The sequence below is a fragment of the Nematolebias whitei genome, chromosome 10 (genome assembly GCF_014905685.2).
Source record: "Nematolebias whitei isolate Nwh7 chromosome 10, NemWhi1, whole genome shotgun sequence".
In the NCBI taxonomy this organism is placed as follows: domain Eukaryota; kingdom Metazoa; phylum Chordata; class Actinopteri; order Cyprinodontiformes; family Rivulidae; genus Nematolebias; species Nematolebias whitei.
In genome coordinates this window covers 16,112,786-16,140,200 of record NC_056507.1, presented here as the reverse complement: position 1 = coordinate 16,140,200, position 27,415 = coordinate 16,112,786, and the positions used below count along the sequence as shown (strand labels likewise).

General features: G+C 37.8%; 1 protein-coding gene across 1 annotated transcript in view; it reads left to right on the top strand.

The window, feature by feature from the left end:
* furinb (furin (paired basic amino acid cleaving enzyme) b) overlaps positions 1-27,415 on the top strand; it is a 94,757-nt gene that overhangs the window by 49,321 nt on the left and 18,021 nt on the right. The window contains exons 3-7 of the mRNA XM_037682716.1: positions 358-453; positions 3,929-4,057; positions 5,345-5,421; positions 22,817-22,905; positions 26,352-26,524. Of these exons, the coding sequence (XP_037538644.1) occupies positions 358-453; positions 3,929-4,057; positions 5,345-5,421; positions 22,817-22,905; positions 26,352-26,524 (564 nt within the window). The remainder of the gene's footprint in view (positions 1-357; positions 454-3,928; positions 4,058-5,344; positions 5,422-22,816; positions 22,906-26,351; positions 26,525-27,415) is intronic.

Sequence of the window (27,415 nt, the reverse complement as noted above, 5' to 3'; positions counted from 1 at the left end):
TGTTGTTTTTTTGAATGTCCAGAGGACCAGATTGAACTTTTTTGGATTTTTCTACCTGGATTATTGAGCATGCATCAGGATACTAAAGTAGCCACTTTTCTTCTGCATCTGAGCAATAAAATCAAATAGAATTCTTGACATCTCTATTTTTCTTTCTAGTTCTTACTTTTTAAACACAGCTGGAGCCATGTTTTTCTCATCTCTAGTTTGTTGTGCACTAGGAAGAATATTTGCAGTCTAACAATATCATTTGAGGATAATCATGCAAATTGTGATTTTCTTTTCCCTTTGTGTGGATTTTGTTTGTATGCCCTGTGTGTATGTGTGTGTGTATTTGTGTGTGTGTTTGTATACTAGGTCCAGTGGGTGGAACAGCAAGTGATGAAAACAAGAAAGAAGAGGGACATCTTTGAAGGTCCCACAGACCCAGACTTTTCTAAGCAGTGGTACCTGGTGTGTGTTGGTGTCTTATTTTTATAATTTAGATGTAACCTGATGTGATCCCAAAGTATGTAATTTACAGTAGCATATTTAAAGTTGTGTGTGAAGGTAGCCTACTGTTATAGTCTCATCAGAAATGTTTACTACACAGTCAATAAGCTAAAATAAATATTCAAATGTGTTAATTTATTTATTATGTTGCTCATGCTTTTTAATTTCTAGATTAGCACTTCCTTGCGTTCAGTCTTACCATCTTGATACATTTTGGAAAAGATGTGTGATATAAAGACAAATATTAATGAATAGGTAGAAGGTGTTTTTACATAGGGTTTATACTCATCGACCTAGTCATTGTGATGGAAACTAAGGGTGCATTCACACCAGCCCTGTTTAGTCCGCTTTAATCAAACTTGAACTCGTTTTCCTTGAAAGTCCGGTTCGTTTAGGGAGGTGTGAACGCGCCATCGAACTCTGTCACGGAACAAAAAGGCAAACTCTGGCCCGGGCTAAAACCTAGGTCTCGGTCCGGTAGAATCGAACTCCAGCGCGGTTCGAGTACAGTGTGAATGCAAACAGACCGGACCCGCTCCGCAGGACAAACAAACACGCATTCCTCTGACCTTATATGGAGCCGTCAGCTGTCTTGTGTGAAAAACAATATTCTCCAGGGTCTTCTGTCTCATCTTCTGCTCATGCTAAGTCTGTTTTTGAAAAATGACAAAATATAACTCTTAAAACTGCTGGTTGGTTCAACAGGTTGACTCGACTGCACAGTGCAGTGTGAATGCAAATGCACCAGCTCAAATGTAAACAAAAGGTCATGAATATTGGTCCCGAACCGAACAGAGTCTACCGGACTATCTGGTGTGAAAACGACCTAAGCTTAAGTCGTTGAGGTCCATTGTTCAGCATGTTTTAGACTAGAGTTTACTCTGCTCCAACAAACCTGATTTGAAAGAATGGGTGATTAACAAGCTTCTGTAGAACTTGAAGAGTAATTCAATCACAAATAAGGTGTGCTGGAGCAGAGAGTCAAGTAAAATGTGCAGGTTAGCAGCCCTCGAGGACCAGGATTGGGCATCCCTATTTTATATAGATATATGACTTACCAAATTAAGATATCAAAATCAAACTTGTTTACCCAAGATATCCATACACTGATGTCTTGATAGTACAACCAAGTTTATAGCTGTTATTTATTTTATATTAATATATTTTATTACACAATGTCACTAGGTTTTTGGAGCAAATTTTTGTTCAAAACAAGATAAATTTACATGAAAACATAAAATAGCCCCACTGCTATTCCAACTGTTTGACTTGCCACCACTCAAACAGTTTTTGTTTCCATTAGCAAACAGTTAATAATGAGTCTCTTGACATGGATTGTTTTTGCTCCTGATAGAAAACTAATGTCTTATCTCACAAGCTGACTTGTCATGACTAGTCATTATACAAATACAGTATGTACATAAGCTTAAGGATTAGAACATGATTTAAATATAAAATAGGTTCTTAAAAAATGTCTTGTCTCTTGTCCTGGTCTATGTATGCCTGTCTTTAACCATCTTCTTTACCTATTGCTCATTTACCTTCTTACTTCTCATAGCACAACTTTTCTGGTGCCTTTTATGTGATTTTTTTTTTCTTCTCCTTCCTCTCAAACGCTCACAAACGGTTATTTACATTCCCAGACAAATGCTCTCACCTGCATTTCTGACCTGCAAATAGATTCTTTCATTTTTTGCCTGCAAAAAATAAATAAAACAAAAGCTTGCCTGTCCTGGGCAGCTCACCTTAAGGCAGCATAGATATATGAAGGTTATGGATAGAGTTATTGTTTTCGAACATAGGACAAATTAGGTACAACAGATGTAGTGTGGGATATCACATCTTTGTGTGCCCTGACTGAAGACCAAATCACACATTGGCTAGTGGTATGTAATAACACGCGTGAGGTCCCATTACACATGAACACATATATTTTTAGGGTCAGTTTTCAGTTTTATAGTCACTCCTCAAAGAGCCTGGGTTTGCAAAAGGATAGCAATGTACTGTAGCTTGTGCCTCTCCTTCAGAGAACAGTAGTTATGCACATACTATTACGTTTCCTTTGCAGTCAACCCATATTTTACAGGCAATGCATTACAAGCTCTACAGTAACCCTTGAACTATGGTCATTCTCACACATTATTGCAACAAAGTTCCAGCAGAAAGAACAAAATGAGCCACCAAAGGGGCTGTCACATCCAAACAATAGAACCAAAGAAATGTTTGTAGTTATCACCATCTGGTCACAGAGCAGAAACCACTCACAGGCCACCCCTCTCGACAGAGTCCACATCATTTCCACACCCTTGATTGAAAGAACCCTTGTGTCGTGAGGTTAAAAAGATCTAAGCTTCCCTGCTACTGTAAGCAAGAGAGAAAGAATCTTGAAAACCCTGTGAGATAGCTTCAACATGGGATTATACAGAGCTTCATCCTTGGTTGAATTGGCCAAACAAATAAACAGGTGATCACACAAGTATACACTGTGTGGCAGTGTACATTTGCAGTTCACAGAGGGAGCAATCTGTTAATCAGAAGCAAAAGGAATTAAGAAAAATGTGACACCTGAATCACTATCAAGCTGTATAGTCTGATAGGGGAAAACCTTGAGGAAAATGTCTCCATTTTTGCACAAAGGACCCTTAGAGAGCATTTAAATGTAAACTGGGTACAAGTTGAATGCAAGGATAGGGAATAAATGTCCACAACCTAATTTTTAGTGATCAAAAATATTAAAAAATAATAATAATCTAGAGATGCCTTTACCTAGAAGGTCTTAACCAAAAATCCACCATTGTCTAATTTCATGAAAATCTATCCACTCATTCCAGGACTTTTTTCCAGCTATTGACTGAGGATTTTCAAGAGTTCTAAGCTGGTGGCAGAGTGTGCAAACCTTAGAGTCCATCAATATTATTCTTGTGCAGGCAACTGCCAAACAGATAAAACATTTTTATGTTTTTATGATCCCCCATCATGCCACATCCTGTAGGACAGGAATGAACAGTAGAATTGGGCTTCACGTACTTTCTCTTAGTGATTACAGAGATACACAAAACTAATCACTAGAACCAGGACCCCAGCAATAAGTAGCAGAAGTGAGCTAGCCTCCCGTAATGAAAGTGTTTATAAAAAAAGTTAATAAAATGAGTGCAAGTAAGGTGTCAGCACTAGATATTTGCATACAGCTGAAAGTTAGCACACATGCTGTCAAGATGGATTTTACAGTATGTGTTGTACTGAATGTATCAACTTAAAAATGAACTAAATCTTAATTGATTATTTACCCTATAGATAAACAGTGATTTTATTTTAACAGCAAGTTAATGATGTGTTGTTGTTTTTTTAAACTGGCAGATACTTTTCTACCAGTTTGTTGGTGAAGTGTCAGTCAATTCAGACTGACAACTGAACAAAAGGCTTCTGTCTCTTGCAGTCCAATCCAACACATCAAGACCTGAATACAAAAGCAGCCTGGGCCCAAGGCTACTCTGGAAGAGGTGTAGTGGTGACCATCTTGGATGATGGCATAGAAAAAGACCATCCTGACCTCTTCAGCAATTATGTAAGTGTTGCATACAAAAGCTCAGATTCGGGTGCACCTTTGTACCAAACTATGCAATACAGTGTGTCCTGACAAAGAAACAAACATAATGATTAACCCTTTTTTTTCTCAATAGCATTAATAAAAAAAAGAGAGGTACTGTTAATTTATGTGGCATTAAAACTAAAAGATGTGCAGTTAGTTATAGATGTGTTTAAATAGTTACAACATACATTTAATTTGTTTTATATGTGATAATATACAACTATAAGTACTATTAATCAGTATAAACAGGTTAGCAGCATATTTTTTTGTTGTCATGACACCAGGTGTCTTAGCCTATTGTAGTTTCCTTCTGAACAGACTCGGGAGGAAGCTATGTTTTTACAGAGTAGTTGAAAATTTCATCCTTAGTATTAATTGATAATTTTACAATGTTTCTTTAACTACTGTGGATTTTTGCTTTCTGAATGTTACATGGAGTAAGCTGACAGACCTCTTGAGCTACAGTACATTTGTGTAATGCTGTAATATCAAGCTACACTGTTGACCAACTTACGGCAAAAAACACTTGTGCGTTGTTTGTTCATTTCTTTTTTTATTTACAAAAAATATATAAATGTGACATTTAAAATTGTATATGTAACTACAACTGGAATAAAAAGGGATTAAATGCAAAAACTATTATTTACAAGATTGTTTCTGTCAAATTTACTTGCATTACTATTACTGGTACATGCATTGCTTTTTGTTGTTTTTCTTATATAAATTTTATATAAATTCTTATTTCTAACAACCTGTTCTTTTTAAACGGAACCAATTGTTTAAACAGTGTTTTATCTGAAGATATTGTAAGGTAACACAAAAGAAGGCTAAAGATTTTTTTGAATAATTGTTAGTTTTGTAGTTAATTCAAAAACAAGAAGTACCTACTTTAATTAAGAACTTGGGTCCGTTCAATTATAGAGCAACTGTTTTATTGTTTGATGTTGTCCTGTTGATCAAATGTCAAAACTTCAATGTGTTATTTGAATTATAGAAAGTATCATATTGTAGCATCTTTAATATTCAAAATAACTGAAAATAAGTTATTTTACATAAATCTTTTGGTTTCTCTTATGTCAAACACTACAACTGCATAGTCCATAGTGAATGTACTGCAGCATATACACTAGTTTTAATTTATATATATAGTTGGGTTTTTTACAAGCAGTTTTCTGATAAACCAGAAAGGAGAAAAAAGGTTAATCAAACTATAAAATAAATTAAAAATTACTTAATTGTTATTGTTTTTCATGTATTCCTCAGGACCCTGAGGCAAGCTATGATGTTAATGATGGAGACGCTGATCCCCAACCGCGATACACGCAGCGAAATGAAAACAGGTAATTTGACAGCAGCTTTCATAAAACAAATGAGTAATTTCATTGTTATTCTGGGCAAGCATGCTTAAAATCTGAAAAATATTTTAATTTTTATGCAACTCTTGTTGTGTCCAGTTACAGCTTCCTATAAAACATTGACAGGCACTGGCTTGAAAGCAAGTCTTTTCAGCTTGTGACAGGGATTTACATTTAGAAACCGCTTAATGTACTAAAACCCTGATGCATTTGTTTTGCAGAGTCTTGAGAGATTGTTTCTTTTTTTGCATCAGTACAAAAACATAGCTTCTGCAGCAGCCCATTAAGGTCCATCATTTGCAGCCTCAAAGCCATATTTGTACTTATGTGTTGCCCCTACAGTATTTGTTTCTTGCCTTCTGTGATTTATGCCTTTTCTTTCTGGTCTTTGGTGATCACATTAAAACATGTTTGCCCCAATTAAATCAAGCAATACTAAAGCTTCACTAAGGATAAATTCTAAGCATCCAGTCCCCCATTTTAACCGTTACTACAAACGCTGTGGTCTTCTGCTTTAGACAATCCACCCCAGAGCAGATAAGAAGCTACTTTTTCCTTTAAAATGCACAGCAGGATTTGTTCCACTCTATCTGTTCTAGGACGCCTGCCACAAAGTCTTTTTTCCCTTCTCTTTTTTTAATCAAAGTGCTGCACTCACTTACTGTTGGTCAGATGGAAAAGCTAAATAATCTGAACAAGTTTTAAAGTGACACACGTGGGTGTTAGATGGAAATAGAATCATTCATGTTTGAACTTTTACAATATTAATCCATGCATTGATGTAAAATTTAAGCCTTTTTGTTGTTCAAGCTGTGTTAGTTTTTTTTCTGTCATGATTTAAAATGTGCTTTGTTCATCTTGAAAGAATTTAGCATCAGCAGGTTTTAAGCATAGGCCTTGTTTCTAGTCCTCGCCGACAGCTTGAGTAGCCATGCAGACTAACCTCAGCTCTTTCTGTCAGAGTGTAGTAGATACTACTCTGTCCTGCTGATGGAACAAAGTACTATCGAAAGGGATAACTCCCTGAATCTGGTATGCTTAAGCTTCCAAAGTGCACCATGTTATTACTGCAAGCCACACACATAATAAAAACACAGGTCTGTGCTCACACACTTTCTTCCACAATTTTCAGTGGAACTGCCAAAGCTATTATTTTAGACTTGATCCATTTATGGGCATGAAATGAAAACCAGGTATGTCTTTCTGTGTCTAAAGTGTGGAGGTTCAATGTCTGGAGTGACCAAACAAATAATATCTGGTAAGTTATGTAAATAGTCTGTGAGGAAAACCAGGTCATCAGTGAGTAATGCTCATAAATCCTCTACAATAAGGTTATATGAATTTAGGACAACAAAAAGTGAAGGGGATTCTGACGTGGACAGTTTCCACGGTACATCTGTATTACTGACACACAATGCTGATTTTTGAGTTTTCATCTCAGGCATTTTCTGGAGAGATGCATTGTCTTCAGTTGACAGTTATTGTTAAAGGACGGCTAGGCGTAGTGGAGGCAGGTTGAAGTATTATGAAGGAGGTAATCCATCTGTGCTTCATCATGAAAATGTTTGTTCTTTGTTTTTTTCATTGGTCTTTTTCTCTGCTCACATGTCAGCTTGATTCAGATGTATGGGGCCAGGCTAGGAAAAGTAGAAACCAGGATTGATTTTACCTCCTGCCCACAAGCTGCCAATAGAGCAAAGCTATTTTCAGAAGCCTACGCAGCATATAGTCTATCATTATTTCTGATCCTAGTTGTCTCTGATCTATCTCTATGCCTTTCTATTTGATTGAAATATTAAAATCCTGTTGACTTTAAATGTAAATATAAAACAGTTCTGGTATATGCGAAATGGCTCTTGAACATTTTAAGGAACTGTTAATTGAAAATAAAATAAGTATTCTTTTTTACACATTAAGTGATGAATACTCCTACTTTTCTAAACTGGGTGTGCCAAAGATGTCAAAACGGCTTGCACTGTATTTATTATTCCTATATGGAAAATAATGCCAATCTTAGCATGCAAAGATTTTCTTTATTAGGAAAAGCATTCATTTAGCATAGTACAGTAATCCATTTGTCTCCAACATGAGTTTGTGAAGTTTTTGACAACTCGCTGGTTCAAAATTCTTTGTAAATATTTGATAGTTTCCCTGCATGTGCCTTCCTCCCTACATACAAGCACAGTCACCCACATTTCAGAGGGGTTAAAATGCAGTTTTGACAGAATCATCAAAATGAAAGACACCTTCCATTTTCTTCCTTTTCACTTATGTGCAGAAGATATGTGTCCAGAAGGGATTTTCACTTTAGAGTTAAGCTTTAACTTTTTGTGCTGAGGTTCTCACATTATTTCCTTAACCCTTTTGAATATGACACTGAAGATAGAGTATAAATAATGACCCAACTCAAATATACAAGCAAATCCTACGAAACACGTCCTTCTGTGTCTGTAGGTTCCTCCTGTTGAGACATGTTGACAGTACATTTTAAGACCCAATTAAAAGACCCAATTAACCCCCAAAGTTGTTACCAAGTCGTTAACTCTGAGATTTAAATATTTTAAAAAAACACTTCTGAAGTCATTTTTAATGTGTCACTTGCCCTTAAAATACTCTTGGCTGTCAAATTTGAATTTCAAATGCAGGATTAGAAAAAAAATTGTGATATTTGACCCTTATTTAAATACTATCTTCAACCACTGTGTCCTTGGGCAAAGACAAGTAACCAAGGCCTGGAACCAGCTTTATTTGTGTAAATGTAAATGAAATTGCCTGTCCCCTGAAACGCTACATCTCTGCTGAACATAAGCTGCATACATATCTTAAGTCTGCACAGAGGCAATAAATCTGTCACCAAGGGGGTGATAAAGGACAAATCAGAGTGATGGGGTACACAAATCAAACAAGACGTGTTCCTCTGAGGTCTTCTGCTTTCACAGCTCTGTTACAGTGGTTTTGACGTTCAAGATTCCAGGTTGCACCTGCGCTGTGCTCTTGGCTTCGCTTCTGACGCACATCGTGCATTTTCTGAAATTGGAATTCCTCAAGCATTCACACCCATGCACTTACATTAAGAGTCTGTTTGGCTGTACATATCAGATCATTTTTCTTTAGTGTTTTGACAATATTTTTAAAGGGACAATTTTGGTTCAGTGCCAAGTTTTTTTTTTTTTTTGTTTGTTTTTTTACTAAGAACCAACAGGATACTTTTGTTTGCCATCTTATGAGACCTCATTTGTCACTTGCAGCCACTCCTGTCAGTTTGACAAACTACTGTTACTGTTCATCCCAATGAGATAAGGACACGACAATACGAAGAACGAGAAAAGAGAATGCAGTGTTCTCTTTATTTAACTTAACAATTGCATGTCAAGTTTAAATGCTCCTAATGTTTACACATAATTTATAAATGATTATTTATGAAGCTGCCAGCCACTGTCTAGCATGAACACTGTAATTCTGTTTGCCCTGATCTTATTTATTCTGGTTGGGACAGCTTGTTTGTTTTCTAGACTGCCAGGCAAAAGCAGGGGATGCTGGCAGGGACTTCATTCTCAAACCAAAATCCTCTGGCTTTCTGTCTGCTTCATTTTTTTGATTATTTTGTCAGAGAAAAGAACAGCATGATTTAAAGCAACTGTTTTCTGAACATTTTAACAATGAATGGTCCATAGTGATAGGAAGTGACAGCCGTGAGTCGAACCCCATTCTACAAAACATTACTGATCACCCAGAGTCAATCAATATAACTCTTGCCCAGTTGACTAGATACTGATGAATGGGATGTTAGACCACTTGTGTCTGCAGGGTGTAAAGATGGCCCTGTTTACTCATGATGCTGTGTTCAGTCATTTGTTTCTTTGCTGCTTTGACTGGTATGAGACCAACTGAAGTCATTTAAGCATGGTTTGCTGCTTAAATAGCATTTTCCCAATATTTACATGCATGCACATTAACTCTGAGTTTATTTCCGCCTATATGACAGTGTTTCATACAGCATTTTCTAAATATTTTATTTAGTAGTGCAACTGCTATTGAGAAAAATCCAATTTATATGGTAAAAAATATTCTAACAGATCCACATAAGTTTCTTCTCTTGGAAAACATGCAAATCAGATGGACTGTAGAGCCTGAATTGCCTCTAGGTATGAATTTCATGACTACTTACTGACACTGAGTATCTATACTTGCCTGATGGTAGACTAGCAACAGCTCTGAAATGCTGTTTTCACCTCTGTCATTAGACCATCATTGGCCAACAGGACAAGGATTTAGCCCCTTTATCCAAACTACAATCAATAATCTGGTATTTTAGTTTAACTTAACAATCGTATCTGATCATTTTTGTCATGGTATTTCTGTGTTTGTCCATGCAATAAAGAGATCTTCACATGACACTTCAGTGTAACCATTTAAACAGACCTGCCTAAGGACACAGCTGAGCTGAGCAGAGCAGAAAATAGCCTAATCCTTTTGGCAGCTTCAATGAACGGACCCTATTCAGTCCCTTTAAAACAGATAAAACCAACAGAGCAACGCCAGGAGACAGATTCTACAGTTTAGCCAAGCATTGGTTAGACATTAGTCACACTTGGTGAGGCATATTTTAACACGCTACTTGCAGCACAACCCAAACACTACATTAATGGCTATGTGAAGTTTCACTGGTTTATTATTTACAATATGGACGTAAAGTCTCTGTTCTCAAATAGACACGTTTTTGTTCCAAGGACTATATGAGAGTGTATGACATAGCAGCATGGGGAGCTGATGTGTCATTCTGAATTACTTGCCCAAGGTAAAATCAGCTGAACTTTAGAAACGCTAGTGAGTCATTTGGGTCCATTGGTTTATTTTTTCCACAGATTCAAACTTGATATTTCGTTTACTTGTCCAACAGTACAGCTGAGATGGTTTCACTGGCAGTTCAGTCTTGTGTTTTTGGTGAATTTTTATTTTTAAAGCTTAAAATCTGAAATGTCCAGCTCTGTTTCTTTTTTGAACCCAGACATTTTGAGGGAATGGCAGTTTAGAAATAAATGCACTATCATGTGGTACAGTTGAAGTAACTACACTTTAAATAATCTCCAGCTTCATGCATTTTTCTACTCTAATTTAAACGGTAATCCTCATACTCGGTGGAAAAAAGAAAATGCTCATTGAATACTTAAAATTAGTAATTTGTGTTATAAAGCCATGAGAGTTTTCTTTTCTGTTGTTCCGAAAGAGATCATAAAAAATGAATAATTTTCTCTTAGACTTCAAAAAACTGCATTATTTTAGAAGACATGAGTTGCCCCCTTCTGGTCATAAAATAGTGTACAAGTTCAACGCAATTCAACATTGGCATCGCTTTTTAAACCTGGAGGCTATGGGCAGCCTTTATTTAAGAAGATGCAACCTATAATGAGGAAAGCTTTAAGAGTTTGTGAATTTATATTAAAAAAAAGACACTGATATCTAATCTTGATTATTTCTCAATAAAACAGTCGAGCTCTGTTTAATTACTTCCACTCCATATTTTGAGAAGACATTTTCAATAAAAGATGAACGACGCAGTGACCAGGCCAAGCTAAGCAAAACCAAAGTCAAACCTGAATTATTCTGCTTCCTGCATGTTGGGAATTGGTTACTTCTGTAGAATTCAATTCTAATTTTAAATTATTTAAAAGCAAAAAAGATTAACAAGAAAGCTTTTGCTTCCTTGAATGTATTGTGAATAAAATGATTAAATTGTTTGTTTTACTGATTTTGTTAGTATTGCTGTGAGTTAATGGTGTGAATTGCCACAAAAAATGGAATAAAACATCAGGATCTCTGCAGTCAATTAGATACTAAGTGAAACTGGAAACACTGTGATTGGTCAGCTTGAGCTAAAGGAGAAATGTGAAGGAAAAACACTTATTTGTTCTTTTTTGTGCAAACACGGGGTTGTAGAAATGTGACTCTGTGCCACAATAGTCCTTTTCACAGTAGTCTCAGCACCACCTCTGTTTGCACAAAGAGCGGGCATCATAAAATCAGCTTGGTAAAAACAACATTATTGAAAAGAGTGATGTGTTGCACACCCAGGTACCTCACATTTCTCTCTCTCACACACACACACACACACGCACACACAGCAGCCTGATGCTGTAACACACCTTGGTTCTGGCTTAGAGATGCATCAGCAGTGGATCAACTTTAACTCCCTCATTCCACATCTGCATTATCACACATAACACCGATACACATCAAAGGCTTGAGAGTCTTGTGTGAAGGGTACTTGTGTTTGAAATAACATAAATACCAAAATAGGTGTACAATTTCCCAGGTTTTTCTTCACTAAAAATATCGTGTTCTTCAGTTAAATAGTGTTCTTTAGGGAGAGGGATAAGAGCAGAGTCCACACTGTTCGGGTCTCTTGATGGTAATAAGCCCTTTCAAATGAAAAGCTCCAAATTAGCTCCATACTAAAGATTTACTGCTCTAGTAGTGCACAGGTTCCCAAAAGTTCCCAACTGCTGACCCACAAAAAACAGTGACACAAATGTGTGACCCCAACTATGCCTATGTAAATACAGTTACCAAAGGCTAATGGCTAATTTATCATTAATGACCGTTTATATCTTTTAGAACAATTATACTGAAAACTGTTGTTAGTATTAACTTCTTATTTTAATTTTGTTTTTGAAGGTCACCTGAAAATCTCTAACTTTAATGACCCAATGTAGGGCCTTGATCCCAACCTTTCCTTCAATGCAACAACTATTTTATTTCCTGGGCTGTTTTGGACCTATCAGCCAGATGTACCCCATTCAAATACAATGCATGTGTTTAGTGTTTCTATTTTCATTTCCATTTGTGGAATCAAATAAAGATCTAACTAACTAAAGCCCCCAGTATACTCCTGCGTACGTCTATACGCAGAGGTACGCACGTACGTGCATGGAGGTACGAGCGTACCCCCCAGGTCATCTTCGTGCAAAGCTCAATTTTTACAACCGCATACGCGTACACGGTGTCGCACAATAAACTGCTCAGCGACGGACTGTTTTGTATGCGACACCATTGTATTAAATTCCCCTTCTTCATCCCTTATCTGGCCTTTTCTTTTGTTCTTTTGCCAAAAGGCAGTGATCTCTTCCTCCTCCGTTGATGCCATGACTGAAATGGTGAAAAATGAAGGAATTTGTCACGAGCGAATTAAACGCGGGTCCAGCATGGCTGCGGGAGGGTTTGGAGATTTCCTGGTGGGCTGGTCTGATGTGTGGGCTGCAGAGCCAGCACTCCCTGTTTTATTTTTTTTTATTTTTTTATTTTTTTTATTTATTTTTTTTTTAGATATTTTTATTAACAATATATAAACACAGAGCATCGCTGTGGCTGAGGCTGCCAGTGCTCGGGTTTTTTTTTGGGACCTGTCAATCAATCCAGTAGGCGTGTCAGTAAATGACCAATCTGCAACCTCAATTTGTCCCGAAGGTAAACGCCCCTCGTCTGTGAAGCTGCTCTGCAGCTGCTCAGGTTGTACGCTCGAGTATGAAGTCTGAACCCTCTGCGCACAGTACACACGTACGTACGCATGAACGGACGTACGCGTACATTGGGGGCTTAACTAACAAAGATTGAACGCTACTCAGTGTACCTCTGCTAAGATGATTAAACGTCCATCTTTAAGTCTTAACCATGTCTAGTACTTACAGTAAGTCTCAAGATTGATTAATTCAGGTTATTATTTATTCAGATTTTTAGGTATTCACTGTCATCAAAATGTGTCATTTTGTAATAGAAAAGTAAACAAATGGATAAGGAATTTTAATTAAAAATTATTCTAGTGAAAATAATTATTAATCGTGAGCCTGTAAGCAGTGATGTTTTAACCATTTATTGGTATATTAATGAAAAATAATTACAAGCGATTAAACATTTCAAGCTGAGTTAATTTATACAGTTAGCTCTGAAATGTGTTTTAGGTAATTGCATTAAAAAAAAATCTTAACTTGTTAGGTTTGACTTGATATTAGAATGTGTATCCATGTGCATCTCTGGTGACCGTTGCTTGCTAAATGTAAAAACAAACACAAGGAGGAAAAGGACAAAAACATATGGCCTTCATTATTCTCTTTGTGAATGCCAGCTAAATCCTGCACAAGGCACATTTTGCTAACCTGTGTCCACATTAATCAATAAAGCTCAGTAACTGAGCCAGCCCTATTATTATTATCATTCAGGCCCAACTCAACCCAGTCATATAGCCCTAAATTGCCTGTATAGCCACTCACAATGAAGTGCTTTATTATCCTGGTGCAACTGGCCAATAAAATTATGCAAAACAAATGGCTAATGAGTACCCAACTAGGTTTAAACTCTGCCAAATGTGTTTATCATTGTTTGCTGTGGTGCTCTAAGAGCATTTTAGGTGCATTCACTCCTGTATTTAGAGGCTAGTGAGACCTTGGTGGTATAATCACAAGTGCACTCCTATGAGTGAGTACTAAAATTCATCCTTGCATTTGTCTGCAGTGTCTCTTTTGGCTTATTTGACACATGATGGTGTCAGGTCAGACCAGTTTACGAAAGATGCATATCATGTTAGATGTAAACGAGGACTTGGGTCTTAGCTTAATGTTCAGACTAACGTTAGACTAATGAAGATTATTCTAAGTAGATAAATATTTGATCTGTCTGCATCCCCAATTTCAATTACCGGTACATAATGTCAAGAATGATTTTTTTGCATCCCATGTCTGCAATCTATTCAATATAAGTGGCCCATTGTATATGTTGTCTTGTTCTGGCAAGGAGAGATAAAAGCATACCTCACTGAGTCCCCTTTGCTCCCACTCATAAGATAAGGAGGGTCACATTGGTTGTGTGATCAGTCCAGCAGCTTTTTATCTAAAGTCTAGTTTCTGTTGGGTCTGTTCTCTGCTTGTACTTTAGACAAATTATGTTGCTTTTACCAACTTCCAGTTCACATACTAATGATTTGTTTGTTGTAAAGGTCTTGGTCTGAGATTAGGCCACTCTTTCAAAAGTCTCTTTATCATCTTTCCACATGCATTTTTCAAGATTAAACATTTTCATTCTTTTCAAACTACATTTCTGTCTGTCCTCACGTCTTGCTGTGCCTCTGACATCAGACATCATTAAGAATGGAGGCATTCAGTAAAGTGTTGTGGAAACCGTTTAATTTCACGGACGTTTGAAAGAAAAAATGGTGGCATCTATCATAAACCCTTTTGTCTGTGCTGGCATGTCTGTTCCTCCCAGGATATATTAAACTGTCTGGCTGTTTTAGCCGAACTCAATTCAGAGCAATCACTCACTTTCTCTTTCTCTCACTCACTCACACACACACACACACACACACACACACACACACACACACACACACATACAAATAACCACATGTGAACATGCAGATAATATTCAAAGCAGCTGAGTCTTGGCATGTGTGGCCTCTTTGTAAATGTCTTATGTCTTCTCAGGCCTCTGGCTCTGTTTTCAGTTTGCCAATCCTGACTGAATCCTCTGCCTGGCATCACATCTGGGGCACTTTGATCTGAAGCATGGAGGCATTTTTGTGTTTAATGACAGTAATCATATGTGTGCAGTGTGAATTCATTTCAGTTCTTTAGAAACGAGTTCTGCTTGCAGTTTGCTCCCATTTAAAATTTTGGGATAGCATACATTTTGATTATTTCCCAGTCCCAAAAAACAAGACTGGCAATAATGCTTTTGCTGGTGTGTGTTTGTGTGAATGTATGTTTGTATTCTCATCTACAACTGATTACCTTTTGGAGTCAACCAAATTGAAGATGGCCACCACACTCAACTGATTGTAAGAGACATACATATGGCTCTCATTCATTGTTTTAGTTATTGAGCTAAAACTAGTTATAGATGAGTGATTGCACAAGATCTTTGCCTAAAACTTTGCCGTTAGCGATTATCAACTTTGTTTGTCTGTTATCAAACTGTGTCATGAACCACTGGATGTATTTTATCAAAATCCAGAAAATATTTATTGAATGTGTTGTGTATCTCCAGTCGAATAACTTTTAAAGGGAAAAAATTTCAAGATGGCTGCTCCAGCTGATTTACCTCAGCAACACAAATACCTCAGTCAGTTTCAGAAATATTGAGCTCAAACTTGAGTGGTCATAGTTGTGAGACATTCACAACACATAGTTAGATCTCCAACTATTGCACAATTTTTCTCATAACGTGATCAATGGTATTATTGTTTTAATAATAGTTGTTGACATTTGACACATGAAGCTTCTATTTGCAGTTCTATTAAATCATAAATTCGAATGGCTTTTGAAAGCCTGCATTTTTTTCTGGGCCAAGCTACCTGGCTGGTCGCACTACTGACTGTGCAATCCTGGCTTTTGTCGAAGGCTGCAGGCTTTTTGGCCTGTAATAAATAATGCCAAAACAGTATGTGCTCCTTTTGAAATAGGTCTTTATTTTTATTGGTAGTTTCACCCTGCAATGAAATTTGCAGCACTGCAAGTGAAAAAGAGAAAGCTGAATTTATTCATTTTATGTCATTCTCTCAGTTCTAACAAAGGAAGCTGTCTCTTTTTGCATGAAAGCAGCGACTGATGTGTAGAAGTGGTCCTCTCCTATATTAAAGGAGAAAGCTCAATATAAACACTATCACAAGAAAACAATTCCCATCAATAACCCTTGCGTCTACCATAGATATTAGGTTTTCTCTTTAAATTTTTGTAATGTGGAAACGTGCATAGTGACTGTAATACAAATGGATTTACAACTCGGTGTTTCATGCTTTAACTGATCAACAGTCACCGTTTAACGCCCACTTTGGACTGCTCCGCGCATAATAAAGGCTGATTTGTGAGGACAAGCTTGTAAAGCAAGTCAGAAATTTGTCAGACGTGCAGTTGTGAGCTAAGACGTAATGAGTGGGCAGGTCTGTGCTTCATTGAGGCTTTGATTAAACAATGAACAATGGGTAGCCACTGAAAGGTCTGATTACCACCTCACATGTACACAGAAACGCCCCGTGGTTAAAAAACAAAATAACAATTTGTATAGACCTTGTCAAACCACAACTGAGGAGTTTGCTACATTTTGTTGTTTTACAAATGTTTCCTTGTGCACAATCTGAATTTTGATGTTTTTTTTCTGAACTATTTATTAGGCTTCTTTTATTTTCCATCCACTCGTCCATTCATTATCTTTTACCAGATTTTTCCTTTTTGGGTCGCAGGGGTCACTGGTGCCCATGTCCAACCATCACTGTGTGAGAGGCGGGGTACACCCTGGACAGGTCTCCAGTCCATCACAGGGACACATAGAGAAAGACAACTATTCACTCTCTCACTCACACCTAGAGCCAATTCAGAGTTATGGAGTACAGTAGTCCATCGCTACTTCGTGGTTCGTTTATCGCGGATTCGCTCTATCGTGATTTTTCAAAATAAGATTGGACATGACACACAATTGTCTGATTGATGGATGAGCCGCACAATCGGCATGTAATTTTTATTTAAAATAAAATGTTTTAAATTATTTAGCACCTCCTGCAGCTTTGTGCAGCCTTTACTGCTGCAGGATAAACTTTCTGCTGCAGTTGACCAGCTGATCAGATGTTCAGCATGCAGAGCGGAGAAGTGGGCAGGTTTAAAACGCCTTTGTATTTATATAAATACTAAAATAAACTTCTACTTACTACTTGTACTACTATTCCTACTTCGCAGTTTTTCACTTATCGCGAGTCTTCAGGGTATGGATCCCCCGCGATAAAGGAGGGACTACTGTACCCGGAGAAAACCCATGCGTGCACGGAGAGAACATGCAAACTCCACCCAGAAAAGCCCCCGGACCGGGATTTGAACCAGGGTAACCTGCTCACTGGGAGTCAGCAGCTTTACCATTTGTGCCACCATTCTGCCATAAAAAAAATAATAAACCCTACTTCTTCTGCTTCGTCTTCTTGAAAGAGCTGCTAAGAAATGACCTCTCCATCTAACATATTTTTTTCCCATGAGTTCATAGTTTTTTTTTTCAGCAGCAATGTCAAATCGCCATCAAATGCTGATATTAATGCAGTATGAAATTAGCAAGTGGTAAAACATTTGACCTCTTGTTAGAAGTGTTAAGCTTTTAATTGCTTCTGTGAGGTATTACGCCCTGCCAAATGTGCTGAGGTCCTTGTGTAAGGACATATGTGTCAGTGAAAAATAAGCTTCGTCAGACAAGTTGATTGCTTGTGTAAAACCATTTTAGTTCTTGTTCTTGTTGATAGGCCACGTCATAATACAAAAGGTTTTAAAAGTGGGTGGGGGTTCTTTCAAAATTTTCTTTCTTTATGCATAATGTCTTCTTGCATTTATAACCCAAAAATGGTTGGAACAGAAATTAGGAGTAAAGCAAAAGATCCTCTGTTTAAAGATTTTAAAGTTCAGAGGTTGATAATATAACACGGGGCCGAGCAATCTAATCAGGATTCCAGCTGGAGGTAATTCTGTGACCCTGTGAAAATGTGTCCTCTGCCTCATCATCAGGGAGGTTTGGAGAACAAAGACGGACGTAATTTTTTTGGGCTCGTCTGAAAAGATTCTAATTTCTTGGCTCGTCTAAAACAGCACTGTTGATGTAAATTGCTTTGTTCCGATAACATTCACCGAGCATACCTCAGAAATGGATGTGCAACCCACTCTCTAATCAGATATCTGCACTGCAATCAGGAAGTTATCTTAATGACCTGTGTTAAATGCCAAACTTTCATTGTGCTTCATCCATTTGCAGTTTGATCACACCCCTTCGAGCCCAAACGCCAGTGAAACAGAACAAATCCATTTCACCAATGACCCTGTCGGGTTTGTGGAATCATGCGGAGTTGTGGAGGTTCTGCTGTAGGTTTTTAGGATTGGAGAGGTGTTTTTGTTTGTGAAGTCTCAGTGAACTTGACAACTGAATAATGCTCTATAGAAAAACCTGTTTGATCTCTGAAACTCAAGGTTGAAAGATTTAATGAAAGACCATGAATAATTTAAGTACATCAATAATACATTTTTCATTTCAGCTGGCCTGTGGCCACTCTTTGTGAAGGTAAAAAATAGTTTTTGACAGGTAGTTTAGGTGTTTGTTTCAGTTATTTCTGATGAGACGAGGGCTTCTCCTGTAAATATGACTCGCAAGAGAAAAGATTTACAATATTTTCTCTCATAGCTCAAGTAGAACACGAAAGAACCCCCCGAAGTACTTGTGTTTAACAAGGGATTTTTAAATATTTTAGTTGTAGTGTCTCATCATATTACTTACAACACACATAATTACTTCTCAGAAAAGAACCAGTGCATGGAAGTGCATGAGCAGACTTGTTTAAAATTGATGGTCGCTGTTGAACTTAAGTGGCACAGTGGTACAGTTGGTGGAGCTGCCGCCTCTCAGCGAGTAGGACGCTGGATCAAATCCCGGCCAGGGGTCTTTCTAGGTAGTTTGCATGTTCTCTCCGTGCATGCGTGGGTTTTCTCCATGTACTCCAGTTTCCTCCCACAGACCACAAACATGCATGTTAGGCTGATTGGTAAATAAATTGTCCCTAGGTGTGAGTGAGAGAGTGAATGGTTGTTTGTCTCGTTTGTCTCTATGTGGCCCTCTGATGGGCTGGAGACATGTCCAGGTTGTCCCCCACCTCTCGCACAGTGACTGCTGCATATGGGCACCAGCAGTGCTTAATTTGAGCCGGATCTTGCTGGAACAAGATTCGAGAACTCTCTCATTTTGACCTGGTGCGTTCCGGCAACTGTTTGCAACTCAAATCTCTGCCCCTAAAAGTCTAAAGTCATTGCACCTTTTTATTTTGATTATTTATATAAAAAAAGAATACAAAGAGAGGAGATGTTGCGAAGTCTGTGGAGTGGATATTACAGCTGCACCAGGTGCACCAGCTCGCGAACACACTCCTGCCTGGCAGAGACGCAGACGGCATGTCCTGTGGGGATGAAATGTCTTCATTTATATGGCAAGCTAGGTGGCCCATTAATTGTCAGACATGTGGTCAAAGTGGCTATTAATGGGCCACTTGGCTTGCCATACAACACACAGGAACGTCTCAATACAGCGCTACACAGCACGAACAACTGCTGATGTGAACTCACGCATATGTTTCAGACATAAATTAAAAAGCTTAGGTACAGTTAAAAAAATGCTACGAGAGAAATGTTTGTGTATTATTCACATTAATCACGCATCAAAACAACGGCACTAATTTGTCAAAATAACAGCAATCAAAATGTTGAAAAGACAGTCCAATTTACTTACTTAAAATAAATAAATGGATGGATGGATTGTCGTTAGTTGGACAAACAAGAAGGCAGTCGTAATTTATTGAGATTGGAGCAGCAGGATCAACAATGTGCAGGAATGAATTCAGCAGAGAAGAGTTCGACTCAGAAACATGACGTGTGCTTGAGGATGAGGGGGTAGGACGCTTGACAGCATCGGAGCTGCTCTATTCACACACAACCTTTTGTTGCTCTCTAAAATAGTAATTCAATCAAGTGTTTGCAAATGTAGGTGTAGAGATATACCTGCGTCCCTGAATGTGATTTTGTAACAGACTTTTATTTCTGTGACTGAGCAGTTCATTCTGTAAAGATGTTTCTGAAAAAGAAAAAAAAAAGGGAAACTCTTCATCCCTTGGACAACTGAGACATCCCACCCCACCCCCACTTCAGAACCTGGGACAGTTTAAAGTTTGTTTTCAGCGTCTCCAACTCTGGAAAGTGTCAAAAGAAGACTTTTATGGTTTGTAAGATAACCCAAGGATCCATAAATCTGAATAATATTGGAACACCCTTTCTGTGAACCCCACAAAATGGACGTTTGAGTTAACACAGATCACTCCAGGATGTCCTGGTATCCACTTGTACCAGCCTCCCTCAGACTATCCCATCAACAATCATAAATAACAGAAAGCTTCTTCTCTGTTCAAAGGAATTCCAACTTTGACACTTAGGTCCCATTTCTAGCATGCAAGAAAACGGACAGACTTTTTATTCATGTTTTAGAAGAAGTAATACTGTTTTTGTAATTAAATAAGTATTTAATTGGGTATAACTAAATAACTGCCTTGTTGTTTCCTTACAGCTGACAATAACCTGTGTAGGCCAAAAGTTTACAAACTAGTTTTCTGTTTATAAGGTTGACAAAATGTTTGTATTGTTTAACCTCATTTAAAGTTGATAAGTGTCTTAAATGATTTTATTTGATGACTTTTTCAACAGAGCAGATTAAAATAATACTTTATTTAGTAGATAAGGGTTCAGCCCTTTCATTTTGATTGGTTCGGGTCGACTACCTCTTTCAAATCAGAGGCGTGGTCATTTGTTTACAAAGAGAAAAGAGAGCAGAGGAGAAGAAAAATGATGGAGTGATGAACCCCTCCCGAAGAGGAGATAGAAGTTCTAAGACACAATCTTCAGAAGACTTCCAAGGAGAAAATTAGCTTCAACTTTGGGCAAAGTTTGATAGAATCCTTTTCAGCAATCAAAACACCTGCAGTTTTCATCAAAGAGTTAACCACAGCTGTCCAGAACTCCAGAAGACGCTCCGGTTGACCACTAGAGCCAGTGACCAACTCATCGGCTTGATGTCAGGAATGTGAAGGAATTTACAACTTCACATCACCAGACCATCTGAGCAGAAAGAGTCTAATATCTGGTATCTTCGGCGGCCTGCGAAGACGACTTCTGGTAGGAAAGCTGACCTGTACTGACGGCTGACTCTGGTGTTCAAGAATTCAATTTTTAACCATATTAGTTTAACTCAGTTCAGTAATTATTTTTCTTTAAATTTCAGACCAAATTTTAACTATTGAACGATAAAACGTATTTCTTTTAGTAAAATTTCATAATTAATCTGCCCTGATGAAATAACAAAATTGTTCCACATTGCATCTTATTTCTGGTTTGATTAAGCATATAGAATAATTTCATTTATCTGTTAATCCATGCTAACCAGTGATTTTGACGGTCATTTAATTTCCATCTAACCCCAGCTGTGAACAAAGCCTTCATTTGTCAGAAATAATTTCCAACAGTTGTTTTATCACATATATTCAAATAAACATCACAAAATTGCATTACATCTGAATCCTTCATATAAAAGAACTCACGGTGTAAAAGGGTAATTCGAGGTAATTAAATAATAATCTGAATTGATTTTCAGTCCTTCAGAGTTCTCTCAGAGCCGAGAGTGGTGCCCCCTTCAAAATAAAATTCATAACGAATTTTAACTATTAAATAACCCTTACTGCTACATAGGTAAACCTAGATGTTTAACAACCCGTTAAAATAGGCCATACCAAAATACAGGAAATAGCATCTACTTTATTCAAAAATGTAAGGGGGAGGAGGACCCACAAGCTCCCTACACTTCCCCGCTTCTCACCGGCCCGCCCACCATTTGCATTCCAGCATTGATCAGTTTACAAATTAAGCCCTGGGCACCAGTGACCCCCGCAACCAGAAAAAGAAGTAACGGATAAGATGATGGATGGATGGATGTTGAACTTAAACTTTTTTATATATATATATATATATATATATAAAACTACAGTATTCTGTCAAATGATAAATCTATTTGTAAGGCGTGTTTTTTAATTGTTAAAACTGTTGAAGCAAACGTTGCTCACCTTCACTATATCTAGAAAATTTACTATTTCTATTTCTCAAACAATAAAACTTCACCTATTTCTAGGAACTAGCTTCTACTATAGCAACAAAGCATAAAACATACTAAAATGTCTTTGTAAATCTCTAAAACTTGTACAACCTTGATAGAAAGTAATCTGTAGCTGTGTAGACTGATTAGAAATGTTTTACAGTTGCTGTATATGAAAAATCCAATTCAGTTTGTCTTGTGCCCTGTAATTTTTTTTTTCCATATAATTGAGACATTTGTTGCCGTTTCTAGAACCTCTTCAGTTTATTGCAGAGCAGCGAAGTTTTTAGTCGTTGGTGTCATTGTGTTGGCTGAAAACGAAATGCCTTGTGTCCTTGATGCCTTGATACTTATGTTCAGCACAAAAGTGCTAGCTCTGTGCTGTTCAAAGTCCCCCCCACACACACACACACACACACACCCCACCCCATAGTTACCGCTGCAGAAAGGAGAGTGCTGTAGTTAGAAAAGAACCAATGGGTCAATATTTGTCTCTCATCTCTGGTGGCTTTTTAGCACCACTTCAGCTGCAGTTCTGCCTAAAAACTGCACAGTTCAGGGATTTACGCCGATTCATTTTTAATGACTCTATTTAGCATTCCTTTTATTTATGTGGGGATTTATTCATTTATCATTTTGATCTTACTTTTATTATTCTCTTTTCATGGACTTCAATTATTCTTCTTTACAGACATGGGACTCGGTGTGCAGGAGAAGTCGCAGCTGCAGCCAGCAATGGAGTGTGTGGTGTTGGTGTAGCCTATAATGCAAGAATTGGAGGCAAGTGAAAGCATTCCATTTATATTTTTAATTAAGCACGAGTGATTGCTATATAATTCATTTAAATTTGTTTTATATGAATAAATTAGGAATAATATGCACAATAAACTTTAAATTTATATTAATTAACATGGAAGGTAATTTCATTCTGCTTGAGCTCATTTAATTTGACTCTTGCGTCATAATGACAGCTTTACTGTAGCTTTATCTTCACATTTTATTAATTACAGTGATAGTGTTTGAAGGCAGTATCCTTAATGTGACTTTATGCACCACAGACGAGCATTTACTGACTGTGGGAGTGTTTGTGACTGTTCTGCAGAATCTCTGCAGTTGTGTGTAGTGAATATTCTTTGATTTGGAGTTGCTGAAAGGACCAGCTAATGATGAGCTGTTGCTTTTTTTTTTTTTTTTTTTTTTTTTTTTTTTTTTTTTTGGTAGACTATGTAAATTGTGAATTAACCAAGACTGTAAATAGAAGCTTGCTTTATCGACCATTCTACTTTAGTTTAATTATGTGACTGCTTATTAAGCATTCACTGTTGTTTTCCTGTTTATCTTTATTTTTATTGTTATATTAAGTATCCCTTGTGTTTTTCTGCACTTAACTCATTCCGTAGTTTTTGTGCTACTTCATATTTCTAAACGTTCAGCTCATTCAGGACACTCCTGCTATGGATTTTAGTAGTGGTGCAACTTTAGCTTTTTGAAATATTTAGCTTTATCTGCCCTTTTTTTTTTCATTGAAAATGAATTGACCTCACTTCACGTCCTTCAAACACTTTGATCTGTTTACAAGCTTCTGCTTTCTTCAGCTTATTTGTGTCCATTTTAGCATTCTTCAGCTACTTACAGCTAATTTCAAGGTTTTTTTTTTCCTGCTATTTTTGTGCTCCTGTCAGCTTCTTTCTGCTAACTTCAGCTTTTTTGTGCTTCTTCTAACATCTTTCTGCTAATCTCAGTTTTTAATACTCCTTTCAGCTTATTTCAGCTTTTTTTTTTTTGCCTTTTCAACTACTGTTTATCAGTGTTCCTGCTTATTTTTGCTGTTTCAGCTAATACCACATTTTTTATGCTCCTTAACACCTGCCAGACATCTACCTCTTAAGATAGCTTAGCATTTTGTTACTTCTAACACTAAGCTAGCTCTTTCATGTTTTTTTGCTAACACTTTGCCACTTTTGGCTCTAAACTAGCATTTTCTGCATTTTTGTTGGCATTTAGCTGCTTTTGACTCTCAAGTAGTTTTCTCCTATTTGCTAGCATTTTACGACTTCTGACTTTAAGCTAGCATTTTTCCTGCTTTTTTGCTAACATTTCATTGCTTTTTGCTCTTAAGTTAGTTTTTTCTTCCTGTTTGCTAGTGTTTCTGCCACTCATTTAGCTATTTTTGGCTACATTTTCAACTGTTCACGTTAAAGAAGTAGCGACAGGTCAGCGACTGAAAATTGACAGCTTAGTTTCAGCTTCTTCAGCAGCTTTCTGCAAAACCATTCAGCAATAAGTGTTCACACTGCATTTTTACCGGAAATGCTCATTTTTCTATTTCTAAATATATGCTGTGTTACTGAAAACGTTGACTTAAACATATGGTGTTTGATCACTAACAGTGCAGAGGAACATGTTGATTTCATAGTATTATAAACAACAAGGTGAATCTGATTTATTTTAAATCAGTTCCTTGTATGACTCAGCCTTGTTTGGCTCTTCAGCCTTTTATTTCAGTAATTAGATTAAAAGCAAGTTCAATTTTTTAAGTGTTTATCTGAGTTCCTCACGCATCAAAATGCAGGATGCTAAATTTTGGCTGGTGTCGAGAAAAGAGTCTTCACATTTCAGTGCTCATTATCAAATTACCTGCCCAAGAGGTTCCTCAGACTCTCAGAGCTGATTCTTGTTTAAAGAGTGATAAACCCGTCAGCAGGCTCTGATCTGCATGAGAGAGGATTCATATCAATCAGAAGTTATGCCTCAAAATTGTTTAGCAGTAAAATTTTGCATCTTATTGAGTATTCCAAGGTGGCTTTTAGTAACTTTTGTCAACTAGCAATCTGTCAATGCCGCGGTGGCTGCCAACAAGGCTCAGTGGAGCCTGTGGAGCCCTGAGCAGTCCCGTCCACAGATGTTACTCATAACTCCCCTTCTTTGTCTTCATTACCATTCATCTCCCGACTGAGCCGCATGTTGGCCCTGATCTCATAAATTACTCCTCAGCGAATCTGTTCGCGTCACGGGGTCAGTGGATTGTTTATAAACAGCTGTGATTTCCTGCCAAATGCTCATGGTGTGTGTGTGTGTGTGTGTGTTTACATGTGAGAGAAGTGGTTATATTGGCCCAAATACTAAAATGTGTGTGTCCTTGCAGGGTAATGATGATTAGTGATGTGTGTTGAAACCCTAACCCTACATGGCTTCCATCTGCACACACACACACACACACACACACACCTCAGAGTGTCACCTGTGACTCACCGTAGCTGCAGGAAGCTCCCACCGCTGTGTCTTAATAAGAAATTGTCAAGCTGCAGGAAGTTGATGGGAATTGTTACGACACTAATCATCATTACTGCTAAAGCTTTTGCATAAAGATCATTGAACAAACATTGCATTTTATGTTTCCCATTTACGTTTTTTACAGGCTGTTCAGTATTCAAGCTCGTGCTTCACCGATTCTCCTACAGAGTAATTACTGCCTTGTCAGCATCCCTGCCGGCTTACTTTGTCTAAAAAACGTCCTAATGTGAACGCCGTTGTTCATAATGTTACCTCTGATGTCCGCGGGTTCTCGCCCAGTAATGGACTTTATTTGAGGGAGGTGTATTTCATGCCTTTCTGCAGCCATTAATGTTGGGAGAAGTGATCTGAGGCTGCGAACTTCAAAGGCACAGACAGCGCTGCGTTCAGGTGTCATGAAAAGTGACATTTAGTGCTACCCTGTGGACACGCTGCTCTGTTGGAGGTTCTATAAAACCCCAGCTTGTTTCTGTGTGGATGCAGTTTGGTCGGATCTGTCCGCTTATCCCTTCTATATCTCTGTATCATCGTGGGGGGCAAGAAACTGCCTTCTTTAGTTTACCAAACAGCAGGACTCTTGTTCATGTGAGGGCAAAACTGTGTTTATGTCCATTAAAGCAGAATTTGCTGGTAACACTTTGCTGACTCGTTCATTAAAACCTGAATGTTGTGAAGTGTTTTTTCCAGTAAACCCTTTTTGTCTCCTGGTTTCTGGTTCATTTTCTTGATAATTTTGAGCATTAGTTCTTAATCATTTCTTTCAAATTGTTTTCTATAGTTCTTCATTTGTCATCTCTTGCTGTTGGATTTTGTTCTCTGTTGTGTTCCTTTTGTTTTTATCTGTCAACACACTCATGTTCATTCTGTCATTCTTCATTCAAAGCTCCAGTTTGGTGCCTTTATCTGCTCCGTGCTTTCTGTTCATTTACCAGGAGTTCGCATGCTGGACGGGGAGGTGACGGATGTTGTGGAGGCTCATTCTCTTAGTCTCAACCCCCAGCACATCCACATTTACAGTGCCAGCTGGGGCCCAGAGGACGACGGCAAGTCTCTGGACGGCCCTGCCAAACTGGCCAAGGAAGCTTTTCTCCAAGGAATAACCAAGGTTAGTTAGAAAATATACTCTGACTTTGACAACCCCTTGTCTTTTCTTTTTTTGATGTTGTTATTTTATACTAAAATAATTGTTTCTTTTATTATGCAGTTTCTTTTTAAGTTGAAACCGTGACAACAAATACTGATATAACTTGGAAAAATATGTCTTGTAAAATATAGAAACCAATCTAAGTCAGCTGACAGAAAGTATGTGCCGTGATTAGGTTCTAAAAAATATCAATTCAAGAAGTAAAAACGGAAAGTAGGTAATTATTATGGAAATTAGTTCAACACTTGAAAATGTAAAATGGCAAAGAATTTATTAATTTTATCTTTAGTACTTTACATCATTAAAGAAGTCTGGGGAAATAAGTGAAATTGCTGAAAAACAGTATTGAGTCATTGAATTTGCCACGTCGAGAGGAGCCAGTTGAGGTGGCTCGGGCATCTGGTTAGGATGCCTCCTGGACGCCTCCCTGGTGAGGTGTTCTGGACATGTCCCACTGGGAGGAGACCCAGAGGAAGACCCAGGACATGATGTTTCTCATCTGGCCTGGGAACGCCTTGGGATTCCTCCGGAGGAGCTGGCCCAAGTGACTGGGGAGAGGGAAGTCTGAGCCGCCCTACTTAGGCTGCTACCCTCACGACCCGACCCCGGATAAGCAGAAAATGGATGAATGAATTCTCCATGTATTTAGATAGAGAAATTTACTAATTGTCTTTTCTATGTATGGGAATGTTCCTGTAAAGTGCCCTGAGACAACTTTGTTGTGATTTGGCGCTATATAAATAAACTGAATTGAATTAGAGGCCAACACGGTTCTGCTGATGAAAACTACATGATCTTGGGATTATTTAACAACAACTGTCAGACAAGTTGTCCCTGAATCCACCAAAGAAA